The 24,959-nt window shown below is 48.7% G+C and overlaps 1 protein-coding gene across 1 annotated transcript in view; it reads right to left on the minus strand.

Annotated features, from left to right (window-relative positions):
• Window positions 1-24,959, minus strand: part of SCRIB (scribble planar cell polarity protein) — a 195,944-nt gene that overhangs the window by 4,539 nt on the left and 166,446 nt on the right. Inside the window, exons 41-45 of the mRNA XM_065397800.1 lie at window positions 18,026-18,190; window positions 17,142-17,281; window positions 16,689-16,726; window positions 15,675-15,749; window positions 6,192-6,243 (exon numbers count right to left, since the gene is read on the minus strand). Coding sequence (XP_065253872.1) covers window positions 6,192-6,243; window positions 15,675-15,749; window positions 16,689-16,726; window positions 17,142-17,281; window positions 18,026-18,190 — 470 coding nt within the window. The remainder of the gene's footprint in view (window positions 1-6,191; window positions 6,244-15,674; window positions 15,750-16,688; window positions 16,727-17,141; window positions 17,282-18,025; window positions 18,191-24,959) is intronic.

Here is a 24,959-nt window from a genome sequence, read left to right on the forward strand (position 1 = left end):
AGCGTGCCTTTGGTTCACAGTGAACTAGAGTAGGAAGGTTGAAGGTGGGTGTTCTCCATAATATACCTGGGGATGTATTGTTGGGGAATTATATTATTTCACTGCATAGGGCTGTTAATATTGTGACCCAGAGCAAGAGAGAGGATGTTCCTGGGTTTCCAAATGTAAATCCTGCAGAGGGGGAGGCAGCTAAAGGGGGAGGGGAGACCTCTGCACATTTAGCAGCAGAGAGTGATGATATGTCCACAGGGGAGGGGGCCAAGGAGTCAGCCCTCAGTGCAAGCAAAAGCTAAGGGGAGTTTGCTGCTGAATCAAGTGCAGACAACTCATTGGGAAAACATTCTAATAGTGCCCAAGATAAAGAGAGCAGGGGAAGGTTTAGGGAAGAGGGCAGAATATACAGGGAAGCCCCAGTGGGGAAAAATAGATGCCACCCTACAGAGAGCTAATAGTACTCACAAAGCATCACGTGGAGCTACTGCTGCTAGCCTACCAATGCCAGTTTGCCAATTACCTAGGAACAAAGAATTATGAGAGGCTAAGAAAAAACGTTTACTGGCCAAATATCCAGAATCAAGTAAAGGAGTACTACAAAACTTGCGACTTACGTCAAAAGCGGGAAAAGGCCACAGGTCTCTATACAGCTCCACCGCATCCTTTATCAGTGATTAAAGAAGGGTTTTATAAGGTCACCCTGAATCTCATAAGGCCATTATCCAGGCCATGCCAAAAGGGGAAAAGATTTATATTAGTGGTGGATTTTGCTGCCAGATATCTGGAAGTGGTCGCTCTGTCAAACGTGGAAACTGGAACAGTTGCAAGATGCACTGTTTACCATATTTAGCAGGGTGAGCTTTCCAAAAGAGATCTTATCAGATCTTGGTTCAAATTTCATGTCCCACCTATTTTGAGAGTAATGGAGGATGTGTGGGGCAAAACAATTGAGATCTGCCCCATATCACCCAAAAACTGTTTAGTCATGGGACCTTAAAGTCTATGTTAAAAATGTATGAGAACAGGAGGGCAAGTGACTTGGATGTAATGTTGCCCTATTTGTTATGGTCTCACCAGGAGGTGCCCCAACAGTCATGGGGTTCATCCCACTTGACCTCCTTTATGGGAGAAAAGTCAGGGGCCCTCTGGATCTTATCAAAGATTCCTGGGAGTGTGGCCCTGAAGCAGAAGGAGAATTGATGGCTGAGTTTGTGAAAAAGTTTAGAGAGGATTTCCCTGGGTGTGCACAGATGAGTCTCTCTCACTCTGTAAGCTTGTGGTCACTCCAGACACCTTGGGTAACGCTGAAATGTGTCACAGAGTGATGGTTTTCTGCACAATATTCTTTTTCTGAGATCTGGCTCTTCCCATTTGTCAACATCATAGATCTTAGTTTTCAGCCTCCTAGCATTGACAAAGGTGGATTTATGGAGAATAACTGACAAGGTAAACCAGGAAAGCAGAAAATTCAGACTGAAGATCAGCACAGAGAAGACAAAAATTATGGTAGTTGGAAGACTAGAGGAAGAGGTAAAGATCAAAATTGGAGCCAGCTGGAACAAGTAGAAAAATGAGTGTAGCTTGGAGGACTAGTATAGAAGAATAGGAATTGTGAAGATGACATAAAAAGAAGAACTGGATTAGCTATACTGCATTCAGAAAACTGCAAGACCAGGAAGACTTAAAGACATTTAGATAAAAATGAAAATAGTATATATAAGACAACTGTCATGTCGATACTACTGTAGGGGTGGGAATGTTGGAGTGGCAGGAAAGCCAATGAATGTAAGATATTGACTGCAGAGATTAACAGGCTGAGGGGAATAACTGAGAGTGTCAAGACTGCAGAAAGTAAAAAATGGAGTAATAAGAAAATGGCGAGGGCAAGAAATAAGGCTGTTACAGAAGATTCAAGAAAGATGACTATTGTGATTTGGACATATGTCGAGAAGGAACCCAGAAAGGGTACCAGAATTGGTGATACATACCAGAGTGCAAGGAACTAGAAATAGAAGAAGACCGCAGATGCATTGGATAGACTTGTTGAAGAATGACATGGAACAAAAAGGTTTAAAGATGAACAAAGCTGTGGAGATGGTACAAGACCAAAATTAATGGAGATATCCTATCTCCTAGAACTGGAAGGGACCTTGAAAGGTCATCAAGTCCAGCCCCCTGCCTTCATTAGTGGGACCAAGTACTGATTTTGCCCCAGATGGCCCCCTCAAGGATTGAACTCACAACCCCGGGTGTAGCAGGCCAATGCTCAAACCACTGAGCTATCCCTCCCCCTAAGTGATGGAAAGATTTCACTCAGACCCATTGTTGCTGCTGAGTTGATGGATGGAGAAGAATTGTCTATCCTTAGCTGGAGAGAAGCCAAAGAGGTCCTGCCTAAGAGGTTACGTCTCTTGGGGTCCTTATCTTTGGAAATGACTGAATTTTTCAGCCTATTTGGATTTTTCTTCAACTACCGAACTCACTAAGGACCATGGGCATGGATGGGAGTACAAATTCTTAAACCCTTTCCGAGGGATTTGATACCTCTTCATAGCTACAATATTTGAGAGAACTGAGGAGGCTAGACTCTTCCAAAGGTCTTTCAAAGGCTCTGTGAATCTATGAGTGAATGATTAATGTCCCTTTATGGATTAGCATTGCCAATTGCATGGAAAAGTCAGATGGAGAATATTGAAAAGTTTGTGAGCTTTCTCCTATATAATGGGTAGCTCAACATCATACAAGATGACCTGGATGACCTTGTAAACTGGAGTAATAGAAATGGGATGAAATTTAATAGTGCAAAGTGCAAGGTCATGCATTTAGGGACTAACAACAAGAATTTTTGCTATAAACTGGGGCCATATCAGTTGGAAGTGACAGAGGAGAAGAAAAATCTGTGTGTTTTGGTTGATCACAGAATGACTATGAACCAGCAATGTGATGCAGCTGTGAAAAAGGCTAATGCAGTCCTAGGATGCATCAGCTGAGGTATTTCCAGTAGAGACGGGGAAGTGTTAGTACCATTATACAAGGCACTGGTAAGACCTCATCTGGAATACTGTGTGAATTCTGGTCTCCCATGTTTAAGAAAGATAAATTGAAACTGGAACAGGTGCAGAGAAGGGCTACTAGGATGATCTGAAGAATGGAAAACATGCCTTATGAGAGGAGACTCCAAGAGCTTGACCTGTTTAGCCTAACCAAAAGAAGGCTGAGGGGAGATATGGTTGCTCTCCATAAATTTATCAGAGAGATAAATATCAAGGAGGGAGAGGAGTTATGTAAGTTAAGTGCCAACGTGGACATAAGAACAAATGGATATAAACTGGCCATCAACAAGTTTAGGCTTGAAATTAGATGAAGGTTTCTAACCATCAGAGGAGTGAAGTTCTTGAACAGCCTTCCAAGGGGAACAATGGGAACAAAAACCTAACTGGCTTCAAGACTGAGCTTGATATGTTTATGGAGGGGGTTGTATGATGAGACTGCCTATCATAGCATGTAGTCCACCTGCGACTGCTAGCAGCAAATATCCCCAACGGTCAGAGACAGGACACTAGCTGGGGAGGGCTGTGAGTTATTACAGAGAATTCTTTCCCAGGTGTCTGGCTGTGGGTCTTGCTCACATGCTCCAGGTTTAACTGATCACCATATTTGGGGTCAGGAATTTCCTCCCAGGTCAGATTGACTGAGACGCCTTTCTCTGCATGGGTCACTTGCAGGTTTGAACTAGTGTAAATGGTGAATTCTCTGTAACTTGGAAGTCTTTAAATCACAGATTTGAGGCCTTCAGTAACTCAGCCAGAGGTTAGGGGTCTATTTCAGGAGTGCGTGGGTGAGATTCTGTGGCCTGCAATGTGCAGGAGGTCAGACTAGATGATCATGATGGTCCCCTCTGACCTTAAAGTCTATGAGTCTACAAATCTAATCAGTCTGATACACTTCACAGCAGACCTAGCCTGGAACTCATCTGAGGCAGGAATTGGGCTGTGTGTCACTGCTTTGTCCAGTGATGATAACGCCTTTCGAAGACATGGGAGGGAAAGGGTTAGGAAGCTCTTGAGGCTCTCAGAGTAATATCCTCTTCCCGGTCTTGCTCTCTATCTTCATCCTCCTCCTGTTCTGGTTCTCGCTCTCTATGGAGAGCCATAACACTGGGCAGACAAGGGACAGACCTAGTTAACGAATTAGATCTGGTTTTTTTTAAGAAGACCAGGAAGGTGAACAAGTTCTAGAGGGCTTAGAAGGGGGATCCCAAAACACCCAATAAGGCCCAGGTGGAAACTGAAGGGTTAAGATTATGGAGGAGATGGAGCTCATGGAGAAGACTAAGAGAGCTCATGGAGAAGAAGGTATAACGAGAGGGAGATATTTAGGAGGGGTTCTCTGTGATCAGGGAGTGGAGAATGGGAGGGTGATGTAGGTCTAGCCAACAGGAAAGGAACTGGTGATGGTTCCCTGCTTAATTCAGGGGAAAAGGAATGGCCAGGAGACAAGAACTGCTCATGCTCCACAGGTGGTGTCGAGCTCTCTGAGCAAGGGTGAGAGGTTGTTGGTAACAGTATCAGGTATTGTGGCACCTGACATATTGGGACTGCAGTTGGTATGGAGGGCTCAACATGTGGATTACATCTGCCAGAACTGTCAAGGACTCCACTCTGTGTGCCAATTCTGGGACTGACACCTTTCAACAAGGAGAGTTAATTGGTACCAGGCTTCAATGCTGGGGTGGATTTCATTTTCCTTAGATCTGAGCAGTTGAAGGACTCAGTCATTTTAGACTTTTCAGCATGATTAAGCCTAAGGCCTGACAATTTTGGATAGACAGTGCTTATGGCTCTTCTGTGGTCTTTGTCCTATCCAGTTCTGGGTAGGAGGGTCAGTGCCAAGAGTCTCCCCGGGAATGGAGCTCCAATCTGCCCTTCCTCGAGGTGGAAGTAGTACCAGGCTGCAGTGCCAGGCTCCCTACCGGTGCCAAACTTGTCTTAAGGAATGGACGAATGTCAACAGAGGGGGCTGTGGGCACTTAGTCATGGGAGTCTTAGGGCTAGTCTACGCTAGAGGCGCTGCAGCAGTCCAGCTGCACCAGTGCAGTTGTGCCACTGTCACGTGTCTGAGGAAGTTCCCATTGGCATAATAAATCCATCTCTGGGAGAGGTAGCGCTGTCCACACTGGTGCTTAGGTCAGTGTAACTTACGTCACTCAGGGGGGCATCTTATTCACACCTCTGAGCGACATAAGTTATACCGATGTAAGTGACAATGTAGGCCTGGCCTTAGGCGTCGAATCCCTAATGACAGGACGCTGACTGAAGGGGACCTGTGAGGAGAGAGTGCCTTTTTTGAGTCAGAGGGACTTCCTTTGGAATCCAGTGCTCCTCTAATGGATCACATCAGGAGGCAGTGTTGTAGTTGGCTATCCCAGGAAAAATGAGTCCTGGGGGAGAAGGGCCACTCCACCGAGCACTGGTCCGGGACATGGCTGTCACCCAGACTGAAGAGATACCAACTGTGCTCAATCATGGGGAGTAAGTGCATCGCATGGTGGACAGGGCTTAAAGCTCTAATACTCTGAGTCCACCACTGGCGAGAGGCACCAAAAAGGCAAAAGTGAGGAAGACAGAATTTTTTTTGGTGAAAATGAAATGAAAAAAACCATGCAGGGTGCATGCTGGACAATGCTGGCCAGAGACTCTGAGTCCGTGTGCACGTGGTACATGCACACGCACACAGACTCGAAGAACCCTGGTTCTCAAGTGTTCAAATGCTTTCAAGCCCTGCAACCCACCACATACCTCCCATTCCCTGCTGCAGGCAGCCAGGCTCTCCACTCCCACCTAGGATAATCCCACTGGGGCATGCACACCGCACACCAACGTCAGCTGCAGGAGGCCGGACCCTCCCACCCTTTGCCCCGGGACAGAGGCCAGGAACAAACGGAGGCATGCTCACTACACACTACTCCCAGCAAATCAGTCATCATCCAGCCACAATGCAGAAAAATCCTACCCACAATTCAGTGCTGCTGGATTGGAGGGTTCAGTCTAGAATGGGACAGAAACAGGCGATTGCTTCAGGCAGCAGAACAAACCGGATTTGTCAGTGCTCTGTGGACTCCCCAGTACTGTGGCTAGGAGGGTTGATGTGGGGTGGTGGGGGCTGTATGGCTCCCTATTGCTAGGTCAGTAACTTACCTGTGCTATTTGTGTCATCCACGTATCTGAGATTGCCAACTGCTTCGGGTGACTGGAAGAGAAAAGAGCAGAGGGCAGTGAGCATCAGGCACCAATCATTCTCCCCAGTCGCCTGCCCCAGCACCAGGGATGTGGCTGACTGCTAGACAGAGCCTTTCGCCAAGGCTCTGGAGGCAGAGGGGCTGAAGCAAAGGATTCTGAGTGAAAGAGCAAATGACCCCATGTTAATGCTCAGTGCCAGAGCTGGGCAGCTTGGGCACTGCCCATAGGCTGGATTCAGGGGAGGAAGGTAGTGTGCCCAGCAGGGTATCCCCTTGCTGCCCTAGTTGGATTAAGAGAGAGTGAGAGAAATAGGTAGGGCAGGAGAGGTAAGGAGGACAGAAGATGGGGAGGACAGCAAGAGCAATGGGAATTCACAGCCTCTCTGAAGGCCCTGGACTCTCACCCACAGCCTGCAGCATCTGTCAGACTGACTTCCTCAGCAGCAGAATCCATTCTCTTTTGGTTCAGTAAACTCTTTCCCTTAGATGAGGCAGGAAGCACAGACAGCCCAGCATACAGCAGCCAGCCTGGGGAAGGGTTGGTAGCTGGCAACTGTGAAACTCCAGTGCTCCTGCTAGTTTCAGAGGCCTCGGCAAATGGAAGCACATTTCAGCAAATGGAATTCTCTGCACGAGATCCTCTTGGCAGCCCCCTGCCTTGGGATTCAGGCCAGGGTGAGACTCAGAACAGTTAAAAAGAAACTAATTTTGCTCAGGGCTATAAGTCTCGAGGTGCTCCAGGGACGAGGCCCATTGCTAGAAGGGGAGGCACAGGGACCTAGCACTTTGTCCTGGATACAGAATCTCTGAGCTCTCTGGGAAAATGGCTTTCTGGAGCAATACACTCAGAGTCCTCCAGTGAGTAAAGGAGCTCTCTCCTCCACGACAATGGCTCCACTGGAGTCTTTGCTATTCAACTCTATATACTGCATCCATTGCTAGGGATCCATGGCCTGCCTGAGTTACACTACCATATGGATTCCCCCTCCTGCACCTCGTCATCCCTCACCCCGAGGAAAGCGTGTGAGCAGGGGCGTTATTGTGATTAGTCACTGACGTGTTCTGGGCAGTTGTTTCGGAGGGGAGGGACAAGTGCACTTTGCATTTGGACTAGAAAACACCGAGGGGTTTGTGGTCGTTCCCAGGCTCTGCAGGAGGGAGTTCTACAGTCCTGGGTGAGCACCAAGAAGCATCATCTCCTGCCCGCTCAAGTTTCACCCGTTGTGCCTGAGCAGCAGATTCACTGAGGGTGGGGGAGGTCCTGGAGAGTGAGATGAGCCTCAGGCATCCCAGACCCAGACCTGCTCGTGCTTTGAAACAAGGACAGAGATCTTGGGTTAGCTGCAGGGCTCTACGGGAGCCAACAGAGAGTGGAGCATGGGCCTGAAGTGCCCTGTGTTGCTGAGGCGGCAGCTGTTACCCCAGTGTAGTATCTTCAGGACTGATGCTTCCTAGTGCAGGTGAATAGCAATGCTGTAATCCAAGCGGACTGGCAGGCCTGTGTGATTAATGCCAAGAAGTGATGTGGTCTCCTCCTAGCCACTTAAAAGTGGTAGGAAGCATTACTCATGGCCATTATTGTGTGAGAGTTCCAGAAGATCTCCTGGCTGGGGACTGCCTGGCCAATCGGTGGCTGTGTCCTCTCCCAGTGGCGGCAGCTCCATGATAGCCTGAGGGAAGAATGCTCCCCTGGCTTGCATTGCCACCTCAGCATGAGCTTGGAAAAAATAATGTTTAATAAGGATTAAAATTCAAAATGATCTGGACAAACTGGAGAAAAGGAGGTAATGCAAAGTACCCCACTTAGGAAGGAAAAAAACGGTTACTCACCTTTTTGTAACTGTTGTTCTTCAAGATGTGTTGCTTACGTCCATTCCATTGTATGTGTGCGTGCACCCATGTGCATGTCGGAGACTTTTGCCTTAGTGGTAGCCGTAGAGCCGGCTGTGGCGCCCTCTGGAGTGCCCTGCTCATGGCGTGGTATATCAGGCACCGCCGGCCCTGCGCCCTCTTGGTTCCTTCTTGCCGACAACTCCAACGGAGGGGCAGGAGGGCGGGTAATGGAATGGACATGAGCAACACACAGAGCCCTCCGTTGGGTACGGCAAATCTGGGGGACCACTTCAAGCCCCGCGCTTTGGGGGGCCCCGCAGGCTGCCAGGGCAATTGGCTGGCACCAGGCGCGGTCGGTCCCAGAAGTGATGGATTCATCTCTTCTGCCCTGGGTCCCACGCCCCTCCTAGGGACGGCCCTCGCAACACATCTCGAAGAACAACAGTTACAAAAAGGTATGATGGGATAGCCTCATTTTGGCAATTAATCTATCTTTGACTATTAGCAGTAAATATGCCCAATGGCCTGTGATGGGATGTTAGATGGGGTGGGATCTGAGTTACTACAGAGAATTCTTTCCTGGGTGTCTGGCTGGTGAGTCTTGTCCACATGCTCAGGGTTTAGCTGATCGCCATATTTGGGGTCGGGAAGGAATTTTCCTCCAGGGCAGATTGGCAGAGGCCCTGGGGGTTTTTCGCCTTCCTCTGCAGTGTGGGGCACGGGTCACTTGCTGGAGGATTCTCTGCACTTTTAAGTCTTTAAACCACGATTTGAGGACTTCAATAACTCAGACATAGGTCAGGGGTTTGTTACAGGAGTGGGTGGGTGAGATTCTGTGGCCTGCATTGTGCAGGAGTTCAGACTAGACGATCATAATGGTCCCTTCTGACCTTAAAGTCTATGAGTCTAAGGTGAATAACAGTTTTTTCTTCTTCGAGTGCTTGCTCATGTCGATTCCACTGTAGGTGACTCACAAGCAGAATCGCAGGAGGTGGGCTTGGAGTTCACAGTCTTATCATAGAATCATAGAATATCAGGGTTGGAAGGGACCTCAGGAGGTATCTAGTCCAATCCACTGCTCAAAGCAGGACCAATTCCCAACTAAATCATCCCAGCCAGGGCTTTGTCAAGCCGGGCCTTAAAAACCTCTAAGGAAGGAGATTCCACCACCTCCCTAGGTCACCCATTCCAGTGCTTCACCACCCTCCTAGTGAAATAGTGTTTCCTAATATCCAACCTAAACCTCCCCCACTGCAACTTGAGACCATTGCTCCTTGTTCTGTCATCTGCTACCACTGAGAACAGTCTAGAGCCATCCTCTTTGGAACCCCCTTTCAGGTAGTTGAAAGCAGCTATCAAATCCCCCCTCATTCTTCTCTTCTGAGACTAAACAATCCCAGTTCCCTCAGTCTTGCAGACTGTAGTACTGCTCTGCTGAAACCAGCATCAGCCTGAGCTTGCTGGATCAGCGCATAGTGTGAGGCAAACATGTGGACGAACGACCAGGTTGTGGTACGGCAAATTTCCTGGATCGGAACCTGAGCGAGGAAGGCCGCCGATGAGGCCTGCACCCTAGTGGAGTGAGCCATCACAATCGGTGGTGGGGGCACCTTCGCCAGTTCATAGCAGTAGCGGATACAAGCCGTGATCCAGGACGAGATCCTCTGGATAGACACTGGACAACCCTTCATCCGGTCCACGACAGCAAAAAACAGCTGTGTAGACTTACAGAATGGCTTCGTCCTCTCTATGTAGAAGGCCAGAGTCTGCCTAACGTCCAAGGTATGCAGCCTGCGCTCCTCATCCATCGCATTAGGCTTCGGGCAAAGAACCGGAAGATATATGTCCTGACTCGTGTGGGACTGGGAGACGACCTTGGGCAGAAAGGTCAGGTGCAGATGCAGCTGGACCTTGTCCTTATAGAAGATCGTATACAGGGGTTCTGACGTGAGCACCCTGATCTCGGACACCCTACGGGCTGAAGTTATAGCAACCAAAAAGGAGACCTTCCAGGATAACAGGAGAAGGGAGCAGGAAGCCAGGAGCTCAAAGGGGGGCCCTGTGAGCCTAGATAGCACAAGTTTCAGGTCTCAAGGAGGGACCGGGTCTCGGACATGTGGGTAAAGGGACTCCAGACTTTTCAGAAACCGCGCCGTCAAGGGATGGGCGAAGACCGACCTTCCTTGAAATGTCCCTGTTCCTCGTAGGCCCCTGCAGAGGCTGCCACTGACTAGGAGGTGGGGGAGGCCGGAATGGCTGCCTAGACGACTGAGGCGTGTGCATCCCAGGGAACGGAGGGTCGCCTTTGTGTCCTTTAGGCCATGCAGACATGCATCCGTTTGATCAGAAAACAGGCCAACACCGTCAAACGGAAGGTCGTGGATTGAGGCCTGCATCTCCTGGGACAGGCCGGCGGTCTGGAGCCAGGAACTATGCCGCATCACCACCGTTGAAGAGACCACTCAGGCAGCTGAATTGGCGGAGTCCTGGGCCATCTGGAGAGAAGACCGAGCTGCCACGGTCCCTTCCTTCACCAGGGTGGCAAATTCCTGGGCCGCTTCATGGGACATGGAATCCTTGAACTTGAGGAGAGAGCCCCACAAGTTAAAATTGTAGTGGTTCAAGAGGGGCTGGTGATTTGCCACCCGAAACTGGAGGCCAGCTGTAGAATAAATCAGCTGAATAAGTCGTTTTTTCGCCTCTTTATTCTTAGGGGTAGAACTGGTGGGCCCCGTTTGTCCCATTCATTGGCCACCGACACAACCAATGAACCCGATGGCGGATAAGTATATAAGTACTCGAACCCCTTTGCGGGGGCAAAGTACTTGTTTCCGCCCTTTTCGAGGTGGGCGGGATGGAAGACGGGGTCTGCCAGATGGCCTTGGCGATATTCAGGACCCCATCGTGAACCAGGAGCGCAACCCGGGTTGGGGCGGATGCAGAGAGCACGTTAAAAAGCGTGTCCATCTGCTCCTCCATCTCCTCCACTTTGAGGAACAATTTAGCCGCCACCTTGTGGAGCAGAACCTAATGCTGGCGGAAGTCTTCCGGTGGGCTAGCTCTGGAGGTTCCGCTACCGCTTTGTCTGGGGAGGAGGAAGATGAATTGATGGCTGGGGAAGGGGGGGGGTGGGAGGCCTAGGTGGTGTGGCCTTGGGGGAGAGTGGCCTTGGGGTTTGTACTGGCTCCTCACCCGAGGCGGTTGCCGGGACGTCCTGCACCGAGCCCGGTGCCGCAGATGCTGGGGGCACCGCCTGTGGTCTGTCTGATGCGGCAACCGAGGGCTGGCGGGAGTGGGGCACCGGCATGACAGGAACGTCCCATGTGTTCCAATACGGCCATTGGGACGGCCACTGGCTTTGGTGCCAGGTCGGCATCAATGCCACTGATGCACCTTCAGGAGCCCACTCATGCTGTCTGGGCGAGGGACTGAACTGTGCCTCCGAGCCTGCGAAGTTGTCTCCCTGCGGCGAACAGGGCAGGGCTGTGGAGCCTTGAGTCTGACGGCGCAATGGTTGCTGCCGGAGACCGTGGTTGGACTGGTCTGACCGGTGCCGGGGGTAGGGGGAGCGGCGTTGCGTCGGGGAGCGCCCTCGAGGTCTCAGTGATGGTGACCGATGGTGGGGCGAGGACTGGTACTGGGGTGATCGACAATGCCTGGGTGAACCTCTGCGCGACGACAGAGATCAAGAGCGCAGTGCCGGCGACTCGTAGCGACTAGCCGGAGACCTGGGCTGACATGGAGACCAAGAACGTGGTGACCTGTGGCTCTGTCTTGGCTCCGGAGCCCAGTGTCACTCATCTGATTTGTGTGAGGCCTTTCCGGTGGGCTTGCCCTCAAGGGGAGCCTTAGCCTGGTCCTTTGCTGCATGCAGCGGAGGCGCTGTGGACTCTCCTGGTGCCGGGCCCTCAGAGGGGGCCGGTTGCCCCATTTGCTTAGGCCCTTCACCACTACCCAGAGTCGGTGGCGGGTCCTTTCTGGGGGAGGAACCCCCCGTGGCCGAACCCTTCAACAGGTCCGGAGTGGGCGTAAGGCCCGAACAGGGTCCTTTGCCCAGAGCCCCCTGGTCGGGCTTGGCTGGTGCCATCTTCTTAGGCTTCTTCTTCGGCACCGCTGATGGTGATCGGTGCCGGGAGGACCCCAGTGCCGGAAGTGCGCTATGCACCGAAGTTGAAGCACTGGGTTCCAGTTTGGGCCATGCTGGCTCCGAAGCTGGATGCAGGGCAGCCTGCATCAGGAGGGCCCTGGGGCGGATGTCGTGCTCCTTCTGAGTCTGTGGACAAAAGTTCTGGCAGATACGACAGCGCTCCTTTATATGGGTTTCCCTGAGGCATTGCAAACAACTCTCATGCGGGTCACTACAGGACGAGCAGGGCTTGAAACCTGGAGATCGGGACATGCCCCATCGGGGGCAAAGTCCCCGCTGGGACACTATCTAAGTAAACACTTACAACTATTTACAGAGAAGCACAAGGCTAAACAGACAAAGAAAAAATGCTGACTACTTGCGAAGCAAGGGACAGAAGCGCTCCGACTGATCACCAGAGGCGGTAAGAAGGAACTAAGAGGGCGCAGGGCCAGCGGTGCCTGATATACTGCACCATGAGCACAGCACTCCAGAGGGCTCCATAGCCGGCCCCAGGGTACCGCTAAGGCAAAAGTCTCCAACGGCCGTGCATGTGGGTTCTTGCACACCTACAATGGAATCGACATGAGCAAGCAGTCGAAGAACAATCAGTTGCACTCATACAAAATGGGAAATGACTGACTAGGAAGGAGTACTGTGGAAAGGGATCTGTCTGTCATAGTGGATCACAAGCTAAATATAACACAACAGTGTAACACTGTTGCAAAAAAAGCAAACATCATTCTGAGATGTGTTAGCAGGAATGTTGTAAGCAAGACACGAGGAGTAATTCTTCCGCTCTTCTCCGCACTGATTAGGCCTTAACTGGAGTATTGTATCCAGTTTTGGGCGACACATTTCAGGGAAGATGTGTACGAACTGGAGAAAGTCCAGAGAAGAGCAACAAAACTGATTAAAGGTCTAGAAAACATGACCTCTGAGGGAAGATTGAAAAAATTAGGTTTGTTTAGTCTGGAAAAGAGGCGACTGAGAGGGGACATGATAACAGTTTTCAAGTATGTAAAAGGTGGTTACAAGGAAGAGGGAGAAATTTTTTTTTCTTAACCTCTGAGGCTAGGACAAGAAGCAGTGGGCTTAAATTGCAACAAGGGCGGTTTATGTTGGACATTAGGAAAAACTTCCTGTCAGGGTGGTTAAGCACTGGAATAAATTGCCTAGGGAGGTTGTGGAATCTCCATCATTGGAGGTTTTTAAGAGCAGGTTGGACAAACACCTGTCAGGGATGGTCTAGATAATACTTAGTCCTGCCATGAGTGCCGGGGACTGGACTAGATGACCTACGGAGGTCCCTTCCAGTCCTTCGATTCTATGAATCAGCAGTGATTTCCCAACATCAGCACTTAAGTTTCTGTCCCTCTCTCTTCATCTGGCCCAGGTGTCTGAAAATGATTTGTGTCTGTGTGCAAAATGAAGACATTTAGAGACTACAGAGCCGTAACCATTTGAGAGTGGCCAAAATTGTAACTAAGGGATAACCTGAGTAACAGTATAGACCAAACCCTTAGCAGCTACCTTGAGCTCTGCTAATGCCAGTCTAGCTCTGGGGGATGAACGGTGAGACTCCTGGGCCTGAGATCTTTGCCTCCTGATAGCAGATTAAATACCGCTGTAATAAACGAGTGCTGGGAAACTACTCTTCATTTGCTGGCTCCCACCCCATCCTGGGCCAGGGTAACAAAGGTAATACCCCTGGGGGCTACTGTTACATCTTCCTTTTTGAAAATCAATGTGAATTAACCCTAATATCAGCCAAAACAGCCACCCAGACAAACAGCTTGTTAATGACACACCCAGTCTCTGAGGCTGGAGGCTGGGGAGATGACCTAACGCAGCACGGATGAGAGGATTATTCTCTGCTACAGATATCTGTCCATAACTGTTATCTCTGCGGCCCAATGGCTCTCTGACCACATGGCCACTGCTCAGTTTCTCTGCAGTGGTCTGTACAGCTGCTGAGGTGGATCTGCCACCTGGAGCCTGTGTTTGCTGTCCCTGATGTTTCACTGTCTGTGATTGGCTGGGGGTGTGTTCCTTCTGTGAGCAGCATTCTGGATGTCCTCCGAAAGCAGAGCTCTAGTGTCCTCTCTGGCTTTGTGGAGATGTCTCAAGTTCCTTGCATAGGACTGACCCTCAGGGTTTGTAACATCGGTGCTGCTGGTTCAGCTATTTCCTTGGCAGGTTGTCAGCCACATTCTGGTTTGAAGTTAATATTCCTCCTACTTGCAATGGAATAACTGTTTGGCATTCTTGTCCTAATATTTCTTCTGTTCTAGTTCCCTGGTGCTTAGCTATTTGTTAATTATGTCAGGGTCAATAGTCTCTCACTCAAACAGTGTGTCAGATGTTGGCACCAAGGTTTTTGCCTGTAAGTCCCCTGTTTGGTAACTCTAAAAGCACTGGGAGGTGTGTGGTGATATTTTAACAGTGCTAACAACGGATGCTTTAAATCCACAAGGTTTTAAAAAAATCCAGCTCTTTGTTATTTGGATTGATTTTTCCACAATCCCATTTGACTGCTTGTAATAAAGAGCTTGAACTAATGGATCAGCGAATTGCTAAAATGAGTAACTCATGAATTGCTCTTACAGAGGTCACTACTCATGCCACACCACTGCATCCTGCATGGAAAGGGCTCTGAGGACTAGTTTCCTGTCTCAATAATTGTGTTTCTGTGGTTCCTTGTCAGGGGCTGAATGGTACCAGATCTCGCATTAGCAGTAGCTGCCTCAGCTAAAGAGTCTGGGGAACAGAGGTTGGAAAGGTAAATTGGGAGTTCTGCTTGGCATAAAGTCTCTGGTTTTCCATGGAAGTTGCAGCTGCAACAACGGCTAGTTGTGCACAAACACCCAGTAGATTGTGAGGCTTCTTCTGTACTAGGCAAGAGGAACTTTTCATTCCTAGTCAGCTGGAGAAGAAACTCCTGGGAAGCTTTGGCATCACTCATCACAATGGTCCTTTATGAATTATTCTTACTTAGAAGGGAGATCTTGAAGGTCACTAGTGAGGGAGACATGTTCTGTTGAATACAGCTCAGTTTCTTGAAGATGCCCGAAGGCCACGAGCATGTCAGCTAGTCAGGCTTCCATTTAATCCCAGGGGACTCAGGAAGACTGCATCAGCAGCCCCGTTTGTCTCAGCTCCACCCATAGAAGGAGCTACAGAGACCCTTTGCCATGATTGCTAAGAGCAATGAATTAATGACCTGGTCTCTAGATGTCCCAGGAGGTGGGATGGGATCCAGGCTGGGGAGCCAGATTCACACTCTTTCTGTGATGTACACCATGATTCTGCCATGTTCCAAAGACATTTCACCCACAGTACACATCCCCACCCTCAGGGACCCTCTATTAGACCTCTAAGTCATATAACACAGCTTCAGGTGAGGGCACGCCAACCAGAATCAGACCCTGATTGCTTAGTTGGCAATTGCGTGAAGACAGGAATTCTGCATGCAGCTTATACCTGAATTTCGTAAACAGGTTTGGAAGAAGGAATAGCGGCAAATTCCCGGTAGTCAAACTTCTTTTCAGACATGGACTGGAAGGGACAGCAAGAGAAGAGAGAGAGAGAAAGAGAGAGAGTGAGCGAGGGATCAGCAGCAAGCAGAGGGTTGCAGCACACTGTGGAAAGGTTTATCAGGAGACCAGGGCAGAAGGAATGGTTTTGGTAAAGGCGATGGTGACACCTCTCGTCTGTGAAAGGTGGCACCAGGACCCGCATGAACAATCGTCTATTGCAGCAAGTCATCTCTGGGATATAATCCTTCATGCGCTGAGGCTCGGGGCCAGCAAAGGACAGGAGTGCCCTAAAACCCTGGGCATATACAGCGTGGTCCACTGGATCACGCACTGAACTGGGGAAAATCCAGGTTCCACTGAAATCAATGGCAACTCCCATGGAATTCATTGGGGCCAGGATTTTAAACCTCCATATATTCCTAGTTCTACTATGTGACTGGGGGCAAGCCTCTTCCCTTCTCTGTGCCTCAGTTTCCCTCTCCCCTTTGTCTTGTCTTTGTACACAGTGAGCTCTGACTCTCAGTGCATGTGTACAGTGCCCAGCACTGATCTCAGCTGGGGCCACTTGAGGTAATGAAACAAACAACCACAACAGCTGGGAGCAGGTATTGTGAGGCTTGTAGAAGGGGTGTCAGGCGTGAAAGCTTGCTGAGGGTAAAATGCAGAGGCTGAGCTGAAAAGCAGAGGGGATGGAAATGGAACGTGTGGGAAACGGAGGGTTCACAGACAAGTGAAATGGAAACCTAGGGAAATGAGACCAAATCTCAGCTCTCAGCAACAGGCATGGTTGAGCACACCGGGCCAGGTGGCTCACTCTCATGGCCCCATATCTGGGATGAGTCTGTGAGTGAGGATCTCACATCCCAGCCATACGGGTCATTCTCCCTTTCCTGGCTCGCGGTGGGTGGGTATCCCAGGTTTAGAGATAAGACAGAGAGGGGGTGGCAGCAACTCCTACCAGCCTCCCTGGTGAAGTGACATTCCTGGGGCTGCAATCTGCAAAAGAAGAGGCAGAAGCACTGGTTAGTGAGGAATGCATTACGCACCCCTTCCCCCTTTGGCAGCATGCCTAAGCGCTATAAAGGGCTATGCCAAGCCTCCCAGCCACACGGTCATTTCTCTCTCCTGTTTCTCGGGCTATGGTGTTGAGTTTCCATTGCTTGGGTTCCCTGGAGAATAACATGGCAAAGGGGTGGGGCTCTGTCAGTATCATACAAGCCAGGACTATCCTGGCTGCAAGATTCCAGCCCAGCCCTAGATGCGCCCCCTCAGCCTAGAAGAAATGGGGAATTCACTCTCAGTGGGCCTGTGTCTGGGACATCTGGAAGAGTCCTGGCTAGCGCACAGATGTTGGCCTCTATCCCTAGTGATGTGGTGAACCCCACTCCCAGGATGCTGTGGCATACAGTACCTTCTGGAAGCGTTGGGGATGGGGTGGGAGCAGGTGAAGGCGATTCAGCCAGCTGTTCCAGTGTGCTGCGCTTCTTCCCCTCCTTGGACTTGGCAATCACCATCTGGGCTTTGAGGGCATCCTGCTCCAGAGACTTCATCCTGCCTCAGAGGAGGGGGGAGAAAGTGGACATCAGCATCATTGAAGAGAATTATGAGTAATGCCTTCTTCTGTGCCTGGCAGCCAGCCCATGGCTCTGGGGCTGAATGTCAGAGGGCAGGGACAGAGCACTGGCTCCCATGTTCCCTCTGTGGAGAGGGTGAGGATATGTTGTGGCAGACAGAGAAAGTCAGTGTAGGAGAGAATTCAGAAAACAGCTGAATTTGCTATGATCAGCCATTAACCTCCTCCTGACACACACACACGTGTGAATCTGGGACAGACCTAGCCGAGCGCTGCACACCCAAGTGAGAAGCTGCAGGGCTCTCCAGAGGTGCCTGGGGATGTGATGGGGAACCATCCAGGCCAGGAGGAGGGAGGGGAATTGCAGGTATAAACCACAAGGGCGTGAGGGTTATTTCAGGCACTCTGATCTCCCCCACACTCCATCAGTGCTGCTGCATCCTGCCCCTCTTCTGGCATTTGTGAAATTCAGAACTGACTACGGCAAGATGGGCTCTGCACTTGGCAGCGGAGGCTTCCCAAGCAGGAGACCTTCTCCCTCTCATTGTTTAGATAACTGCCATCAGCCTGCAGAACCAGGGGGCAATGGGCTCTAGCACACTGCAGCAGGAGGGGGGTTTCTGCCCACTCCTAGAGCAGCAGCAGAGATGGCTGCAGTAGGAGGCAGGAATACAGAGAGGGATTGTGGAACATGCAACTGGAGGGGCAGGGGCTGTGCACACCTGGATTGACTTCCTGACCCAGGGGTTCTTGAGACGTGACTCTGCCCTGGGCTAGACACCTGAGCTGGCCTGGCCCCTGGTGCAGGTGCCCGCTGTCGGGACTGGTAGAGCTTCCTGGCCAGATCCTGCTCGTACTGTTTAATACTGTCTTCAAGAGTGGAGGATCTGAGGAGGAGGAGGAGGAGGAGGAGAAGATAGTGGTGATGAACATCATAGCAGGCGACCACAGAGAGAGAAAGAAACAGACAGAGAGAAAAAAAAGATTGGAATGTACCCTGGAGAGAGGAGGAGTGAAGGGCTGATGCAGGCATTGGCTAGGATCAGACCAGGCTCCCGTCTCTGAGCCTGGCCAGCACCAGCTGCTTGAGAGAGTGGGGCAGGAACCCCTGGTGTGCAAGTCAGGAATAACCTGCCCATGGGAATGGCCCTTCCCAGCCCCAGCAGTTAGACTCTGACTTCTGCCCTCGGCTGGTATGCACTGGGTGGGAGGGACTAGACATGGCAGGAATGCCAGACATGGGGAGGGACTGACAAGGTGCTTACACAAGTGGGAGGCGGTGAGGCAAACAGGGTGGATGCATGCTGAGGGGGAGAGAGGGTGTCTGTGTGCACCTGTCAGAAAGGGAAGGGAGCCCAGGACAGTGGACAGGTGCCCAAGGGAGGGTTGTGTTTGCCATATGCTGGATGCATGTGTATCCAAAATGGCACAGGCACACATTGGGGAAAAGCGTGTTCACAAGAGGGCATGTGTGTGCTTCAGAGCAGCGGAGAGGTTCACAAGATGTGTATCGCTCCCTTGTGGACACACTTCTCCCCCACTGGCGTATGCCCTTTCAAACACACCCTTCCTAGACATGCGTGCCAATGTAGGTGTGTGTGGGTGTCCTGACAGGGGACACATGGCAGTGATTGGGGAGGGGGGGGTCGAGCCTCAGAAGGTACACAAGCGGAGGAGTCCAGGGGTGCTCATGTCCCAACAGGGCCCAGGGACCAGCATGTGGGTATGGGTGTGCGTCCTAACAGGGCACTGATGGCAGAGGGCGTGGGGGAAGGCCCAGCAAAGTGGGTGGTGGTGGGGACACACACCAGAGAACTGGAAAGAAGCAGAAGACAGAAGATTAGACAGAAAGTGATACAATCTGCATTGTGCAATATAAGAAATACAGCGAGACTGAAGGGCAACCTAAACCTCCGTCTACCAAGCAGCTCATGGAGTTGTACATGGGGTCCCCTTGGAGGAGACCTGAGCCCTGGCCCCTGATCACTGATACACTGCACCTAGGCCTGAACCAACTCTGGCAAACAGAGGAGACGTGGTTCTCCAGAAGTGCACCGCCTCTTGTGGTAGTAACAGAGGAAGCTGCAGAGCAGACTGAGCTCCGGTGTCTGTGGTGGTGCCATATCATCTCATTTGGGGGTGGGGGAGCTAAAATATGGTGAATTACAGGCTCTTTGTCAGTGCAGACACAGCCATGGAGCGGTAGCAAGCAGACAAGGACATACTCCACCTCAAGGGTCTTTAAACCAGAGCAAGCTGGGCCTTTAATTGGCAGCCAAATCCCCAAGAATGCTGTGGAACTGGAATGCTATGTAAAAGCTCCGGGGAAAGCAGAAGAAAGAATGTGGGAGTTTTCTGAGTCAGGAATCCCTTGGAAATTGTAATGATAATGGAGGCATGCCAGAATTATTAATAGATTTTAAGGCCAGAATGGACCATTAGATCTAGTCTGACCTCCAAAAAGGGCAAAGCAACTAGAAAGGGAATGTCTATACCGCCTGACATCTGACTCAGGTTTGACCCAAGACCCCCTTCCATCCACACACAAATCAATCTGACTTGGGTTAGTGAGCACTCAGGACCTAGGTCCTAACACCCTACTGGGGGATGGGTCACAGCCTAAGTCCCACTGTGATTTGGTCCCAAGCCCTGTCATTTAGCAGTATGACTGTAGCTCACGCCGCAGACCCAAGTCAGAAGGTCTGTGTAGTGCAGTATGGACACACTAGCACAGCTAAAAGACCTGGGTGCCAGCAACTGTAAGTCCAGGTTTACAATGCAGTGTGGACGCTCAGGCATTGGCTTGGAAACACCAAGTCCACATGCCCAGGTCTGGGTTCACAATGCAGTGTAGACACCCAAACACAATCGTTTGATCTGAAATCAGATGCCTTATCCATTAGGCCACAGAATTAGGAAGTTTTGTGCTGAGCATTGGGTGTTGTGGATGGCACTGCATTATACCCACCAGCACATCTAGCTACTTCCCAAAATGATGGGAACGATGCAATGCCTAGTGGTTATTTTCCAAATAAAGCATTCAATGTTAATGCCGCATTAGGGCTGACAGTTTAGATCCAAGAAATAGGGTACTGGGAGTGGGAGGTCCCTCAGCAGCATTTATTCACCCACCCTGCATGAGGGGCATCTCCTTTCATTAATTGTTTAAAAGGGATTAGGTTAAGAGCTCCTCGAGTGCAGGGGCAGACTCTGCAGTAAACTTCCTTCTGTCCCCAGCAGAGAAGGAAACACACTACACATTCATCCCCCTCACAATGCAATGCCACACCTTTACTACAACCTCAGCAAATATTCAGTGCTGATCTAGGTGCTCAGGTCAGGTGTGTGATGTGTTTGTGGGTGTGCTGGTGGCCATCATTTAATTTTTACATTACTGTGTGTAGTATGCCTGTGGCAATTCTTCAAGAAGGGCTATATTTTTGGAGATTTGTGTATCCATCCTATACACACCCACACCAGATATCATTTTAAAGCTTATAAGTCCACTCAGTCCTACTTCTTTTTCAGCTAATCACTAAGAAAAATAAGTTTGTTTACATTTGCAGGAGATAATGCTGTCTGCTTCTTGTTTACAATGTCACCTGAAAGTGAGAACAGGCATTCGCATGGCACTTTTGTAGCTGGCGTTGCAAGATATTTACGTGCCAGATGCACTAAAGATTCATATGTCCCTTCATGCTTCAACCACTATTCCAGAGGACATGCGTCCATGCTGATGATGGGTTCTGCTCTATAACTATCTAAAGCAGTGCGAACCAACGCATGTTCATTTTCATCATCTGAGTCAGATGCCACCAGCAGAAGGTTGATTTTCTCTTTTGGTGGTTTGGGTTCTGCAGTTTCTGCACTGGAGTGTTGCTCTTTTAAGATTTCTGAAATCATGCTCTATACCTCGTCCCTCTCAGATTTTGGAAGGCACTTCAGATTCTTAAATCTTGGGTCGAGTGCTGTAGCTATCTTTAGAAATCTCACAATGATACCTTCTTTGCGTTTTGTCAAATCTGCAGTGAAAGTGTTTGAAATGAACAACATGCCCAGGATCATCATCTGAGACTGCTGTAACATGAAATATATGGCAGAATGTGGGTAAAACAGAGCAGGAGATATACAGTTCTCCCCCAAGGAGTTCAGTCACAAATTTAATTAACGCATTATTTTTTTAACAAGCGTCATCAGCATGGAAGCATGTCCTCTGGAATGGTGACTGAAGCATGAAGGGGCATACGAATGTTTAGCATATCTGGCACATAAATACCTTGCAGTGCTAGCTACAAAAGTGCCATGCAAACGCCTGTTCTCACTTTCAGGTGACATTGTAAATAAGAAGCAGACAGCATTATCTCCTGTAAATGTAAACAAACTTATTTGACTTAGCAATTGGCTGAACAAGAAGTAGGACTGAGTGGATTTATAGGCTCTAAAGTTTTACATTGTTTTGTTTCTGAATGCAGTTATGTAACAAAAAAAATCTACATTTGTAAATTGCACTTTCACGATAAAGAGATCGCACTACAGTACTTGTATGAGATGAACTGAAAAATACATTTCTTATTGATAAATACATTTCCTCTTTTGATAAAGGAGGATATTGATATAATAGGCATCACAGAAACCTGGTGGACTGAGAGCAATCAATGGGACACAATCATTCCGGGGTACAAAATGTATTGGAAGGACAGAACAGGTCGTGCGGGGGGGAGTGGCACTATATGTGAAAAAAAATGTAGACTCAAATGAAGTAAAAATCTTAAGTGAATCCACATGTTCCATATATCAGAGGGGTAGCCGTGTTAGTCTGAATCTGTAAAAAGCAACAGAGGGTCCTGTGGCACCTTTAAGACTAACAGAAGTATTGGATATCTGGATATCAGTCAGTCCTCAACTCACCTCACCTCAACTGCTAGCAGAGCACCTCACCCTCCCTGATTGAACTAACCTCGTTATCTCCATACTGATTTATACCTGCCTCTGGAAATTTCCATTACTTGCGTCTGATGAAGTGGGCATTCACCCACGAAAGCTTATGCTCCAATACTTCTGTTAGTCTTAAAGGTGCCACAGGACCCTCTGTTGCTTTTCACATGTTCCATAGAGTCTCTATGGATAGAAATTTCATGCTCTAATAAGAATATAACATTAGGGATCTATTATCGACCACCTGACCAGGACAGTGATAGTGATGATGAAATGCTAAGGGAAATTAGAGAGGCTATCAAAATTAAGAACTCAATAATAGTGGGGGATTTCAATTATCCCCATATTGACTGGGAACATTTCACTTCAGGACGAAATGCAGAGATAAAATTTCTCGATACTTTAAATGACTGCTTCATGGGGCAGCTGGTACGGGAACCCACAAGGGGAGAGGTAACTATAACAGGACCACTTGGAAATAGTGACCATAATACAATAGCATTCAACATCCCTGTGGTGGGAAGAACATCTCAACAGCCCAACACTGTGGCCTTTAATTTCAAAAGGGGGAACTATGCAAAAATGAGGGGGTTAGTTAAACAGAAGTTAAAAAGTAGTGACTAAAGTGAAATCCCTGGAAGCTGCATGGGCGCTTTTTAAAGACACCATAATAGAGGCCCAACTTCAATGTATACCCCAAATTAAGAAACACAGTAAAAGAACTAAAAAAGAGCCACCGTGGCTTAACAACCATGTAAAAGAAGCAGTGAGAGATAAAAAGACTTCCTTTAAAAAGTGGAAGTCAAATCCTAGTGAGGCAAATAGAAAGGAGCATAAACACTGCCAAATTAAGTGCAAGAATGTAATAAGAAAAGCCAAAGAGGAGTTTGAAGAACGGCTAGCCAAAAACTCCAAAGGTAATGACAAAATGTTTTTTAAGTACATCAGAAGCAGGAAGCCTGCTAAACAATCAGTGGGGCCCCTTGATGATCGAGATACAAAAGGAGCGCTTAAAGACGATAAAGTCATTGTGGAGAAACTAAATGGATTCTTTGCTTCAGTCTTCACAGCTGAGGATGTTAGGGAGATTCCCAAACCTGAGCCGGCTTTTGTAGGTGACAAATCTGAGGAACTGTCACAGATTGAAGTGTCACTAGAGGAGGTTTTGGAATTAATTGATAAACTTAACATTAACAAGTCACCGGGACCAGATGACATTCACCCAAGAGTTCTGAAAGAACTCAAATGTGAAGTTGCGGAACTATTAACTAAGGTTTGTAACTTGTCCTTTAAATCAGCTTCTGTACCCAATGACTGGAAGTTAGCTAATGTAACACCAATATTTAAAAAGGGCTCTAGAGGTGATCCCGGCAATTACAGACCAGTAAGTCTAACGTCAGTACCGGGCAAATTAGTCAAAACAATAGTTAAGAATAAAATTGTCAGACGCATAGAAAAACAAACTGTTGAGCAATAGTCAACATGGTTTCTGTAAAGGGAAATCGTGTCTTACTAATCTATTAGAGTTCTTTGAAGGGGTCAACAAACATGTGGACAAGGGGGATCCAGTGGACATAGTGTACTTAGATTTCCAGAAAGCCTTTGATAAGGTCCCTCACCAAAGGCTCTTACGTAAATTAAGCTGTCATGGGATAAAAGGGAAGGTCCTTTCATGAACTGAGAACTGGTTAAAAGACAGGGAACAAAGGGTAGGAATTAATGGTAAATTCTCAGAATGGAGAGGGGTAACAAGTGGTGTCCCCCAAGGGTCAGTCCTAGGACCAATCCTATTCAACTTATTCATAAATGATCTGGAGAAAGGGGTAAACAGTGAGGTGGCAAAGTTTGCAGATGATACTAAACTGCTCAAGATAGTTAAGACCAAAGCAGACTGTAACGAACTTCAAAAAGATCTCACAAAACTAAGTGATTGGGCAACAAAATGGCAGATGAAATTTAATGTGGATAAATGTAAAGTAATGCACATTGGAAAAAATAACCCCAACTATACATACAACATGATGGGGGCTAATTTAGCTACAACGAGTCAGGAAAAAGATCTTGGCGTCATCGTGGATAGTTCTCTAAAGATGTCCACGCAGTGTGCAGAGGCGGTCAAAAAAGCAAACAGGATGTTAGGAATCATTAAAAAGGGGATAGAGAATAAGACTGAGAATATATTATTGCCCTTATATAAATCGATGGTATGCCCACATCTCGAATACTGCGTACAGATGTGGTCTCATCTCAAAAAAGATATACTGGCACTAGAAAAGGTTCAGAAAAGGGCAACTAAAATGATTAGGGGTTTGGAACGGGTCCCATATGAGGAGAGATTAAAGAGGCTAGGACTCTTCAGCTTGGAAAAGAGGAGACTAAGGGGGGATATGATAGAGGTATATAAAATCATGAGTGATGTGGAGAAAGTGGATAAGGAAAAGTTATTTACTTATTCCCATAATACAAGAACTAGGGGTCACCAAATGAAATTAATAGGCAGCAGGTTTAAAACAAATACAAGGAAGTTCTTCTTCACGCAGTGCACAGTCAACTTGTGGAACTCCTTACCTGAGGAGGTTGTGAAGGCTAGGACTATAACAGCGTTTAAAAGAGAACTGGATAAATTCATGGTGGTTAAGTCCATTAATGGCTATTAGCCAGGATGGGTAAGGAATGGTGTCCCTAGCCTCTGTTTGTCAGAGGATGGAGATGGATGGCAGG

This window comes from Emys orbicularis, chromosome 2, assembly GCF_028017835.1.
Source record: "Emys orbicularis isolate rEmyOrb1 chromosome 2, rEmyOrb1.hap1, whole genome shotgun sequence".
NCBI classification, from domain to species: Eukaryota; Metazoa; Chordata; order Testudines; family Emydidae; genus Emys; species Emys orbicularis.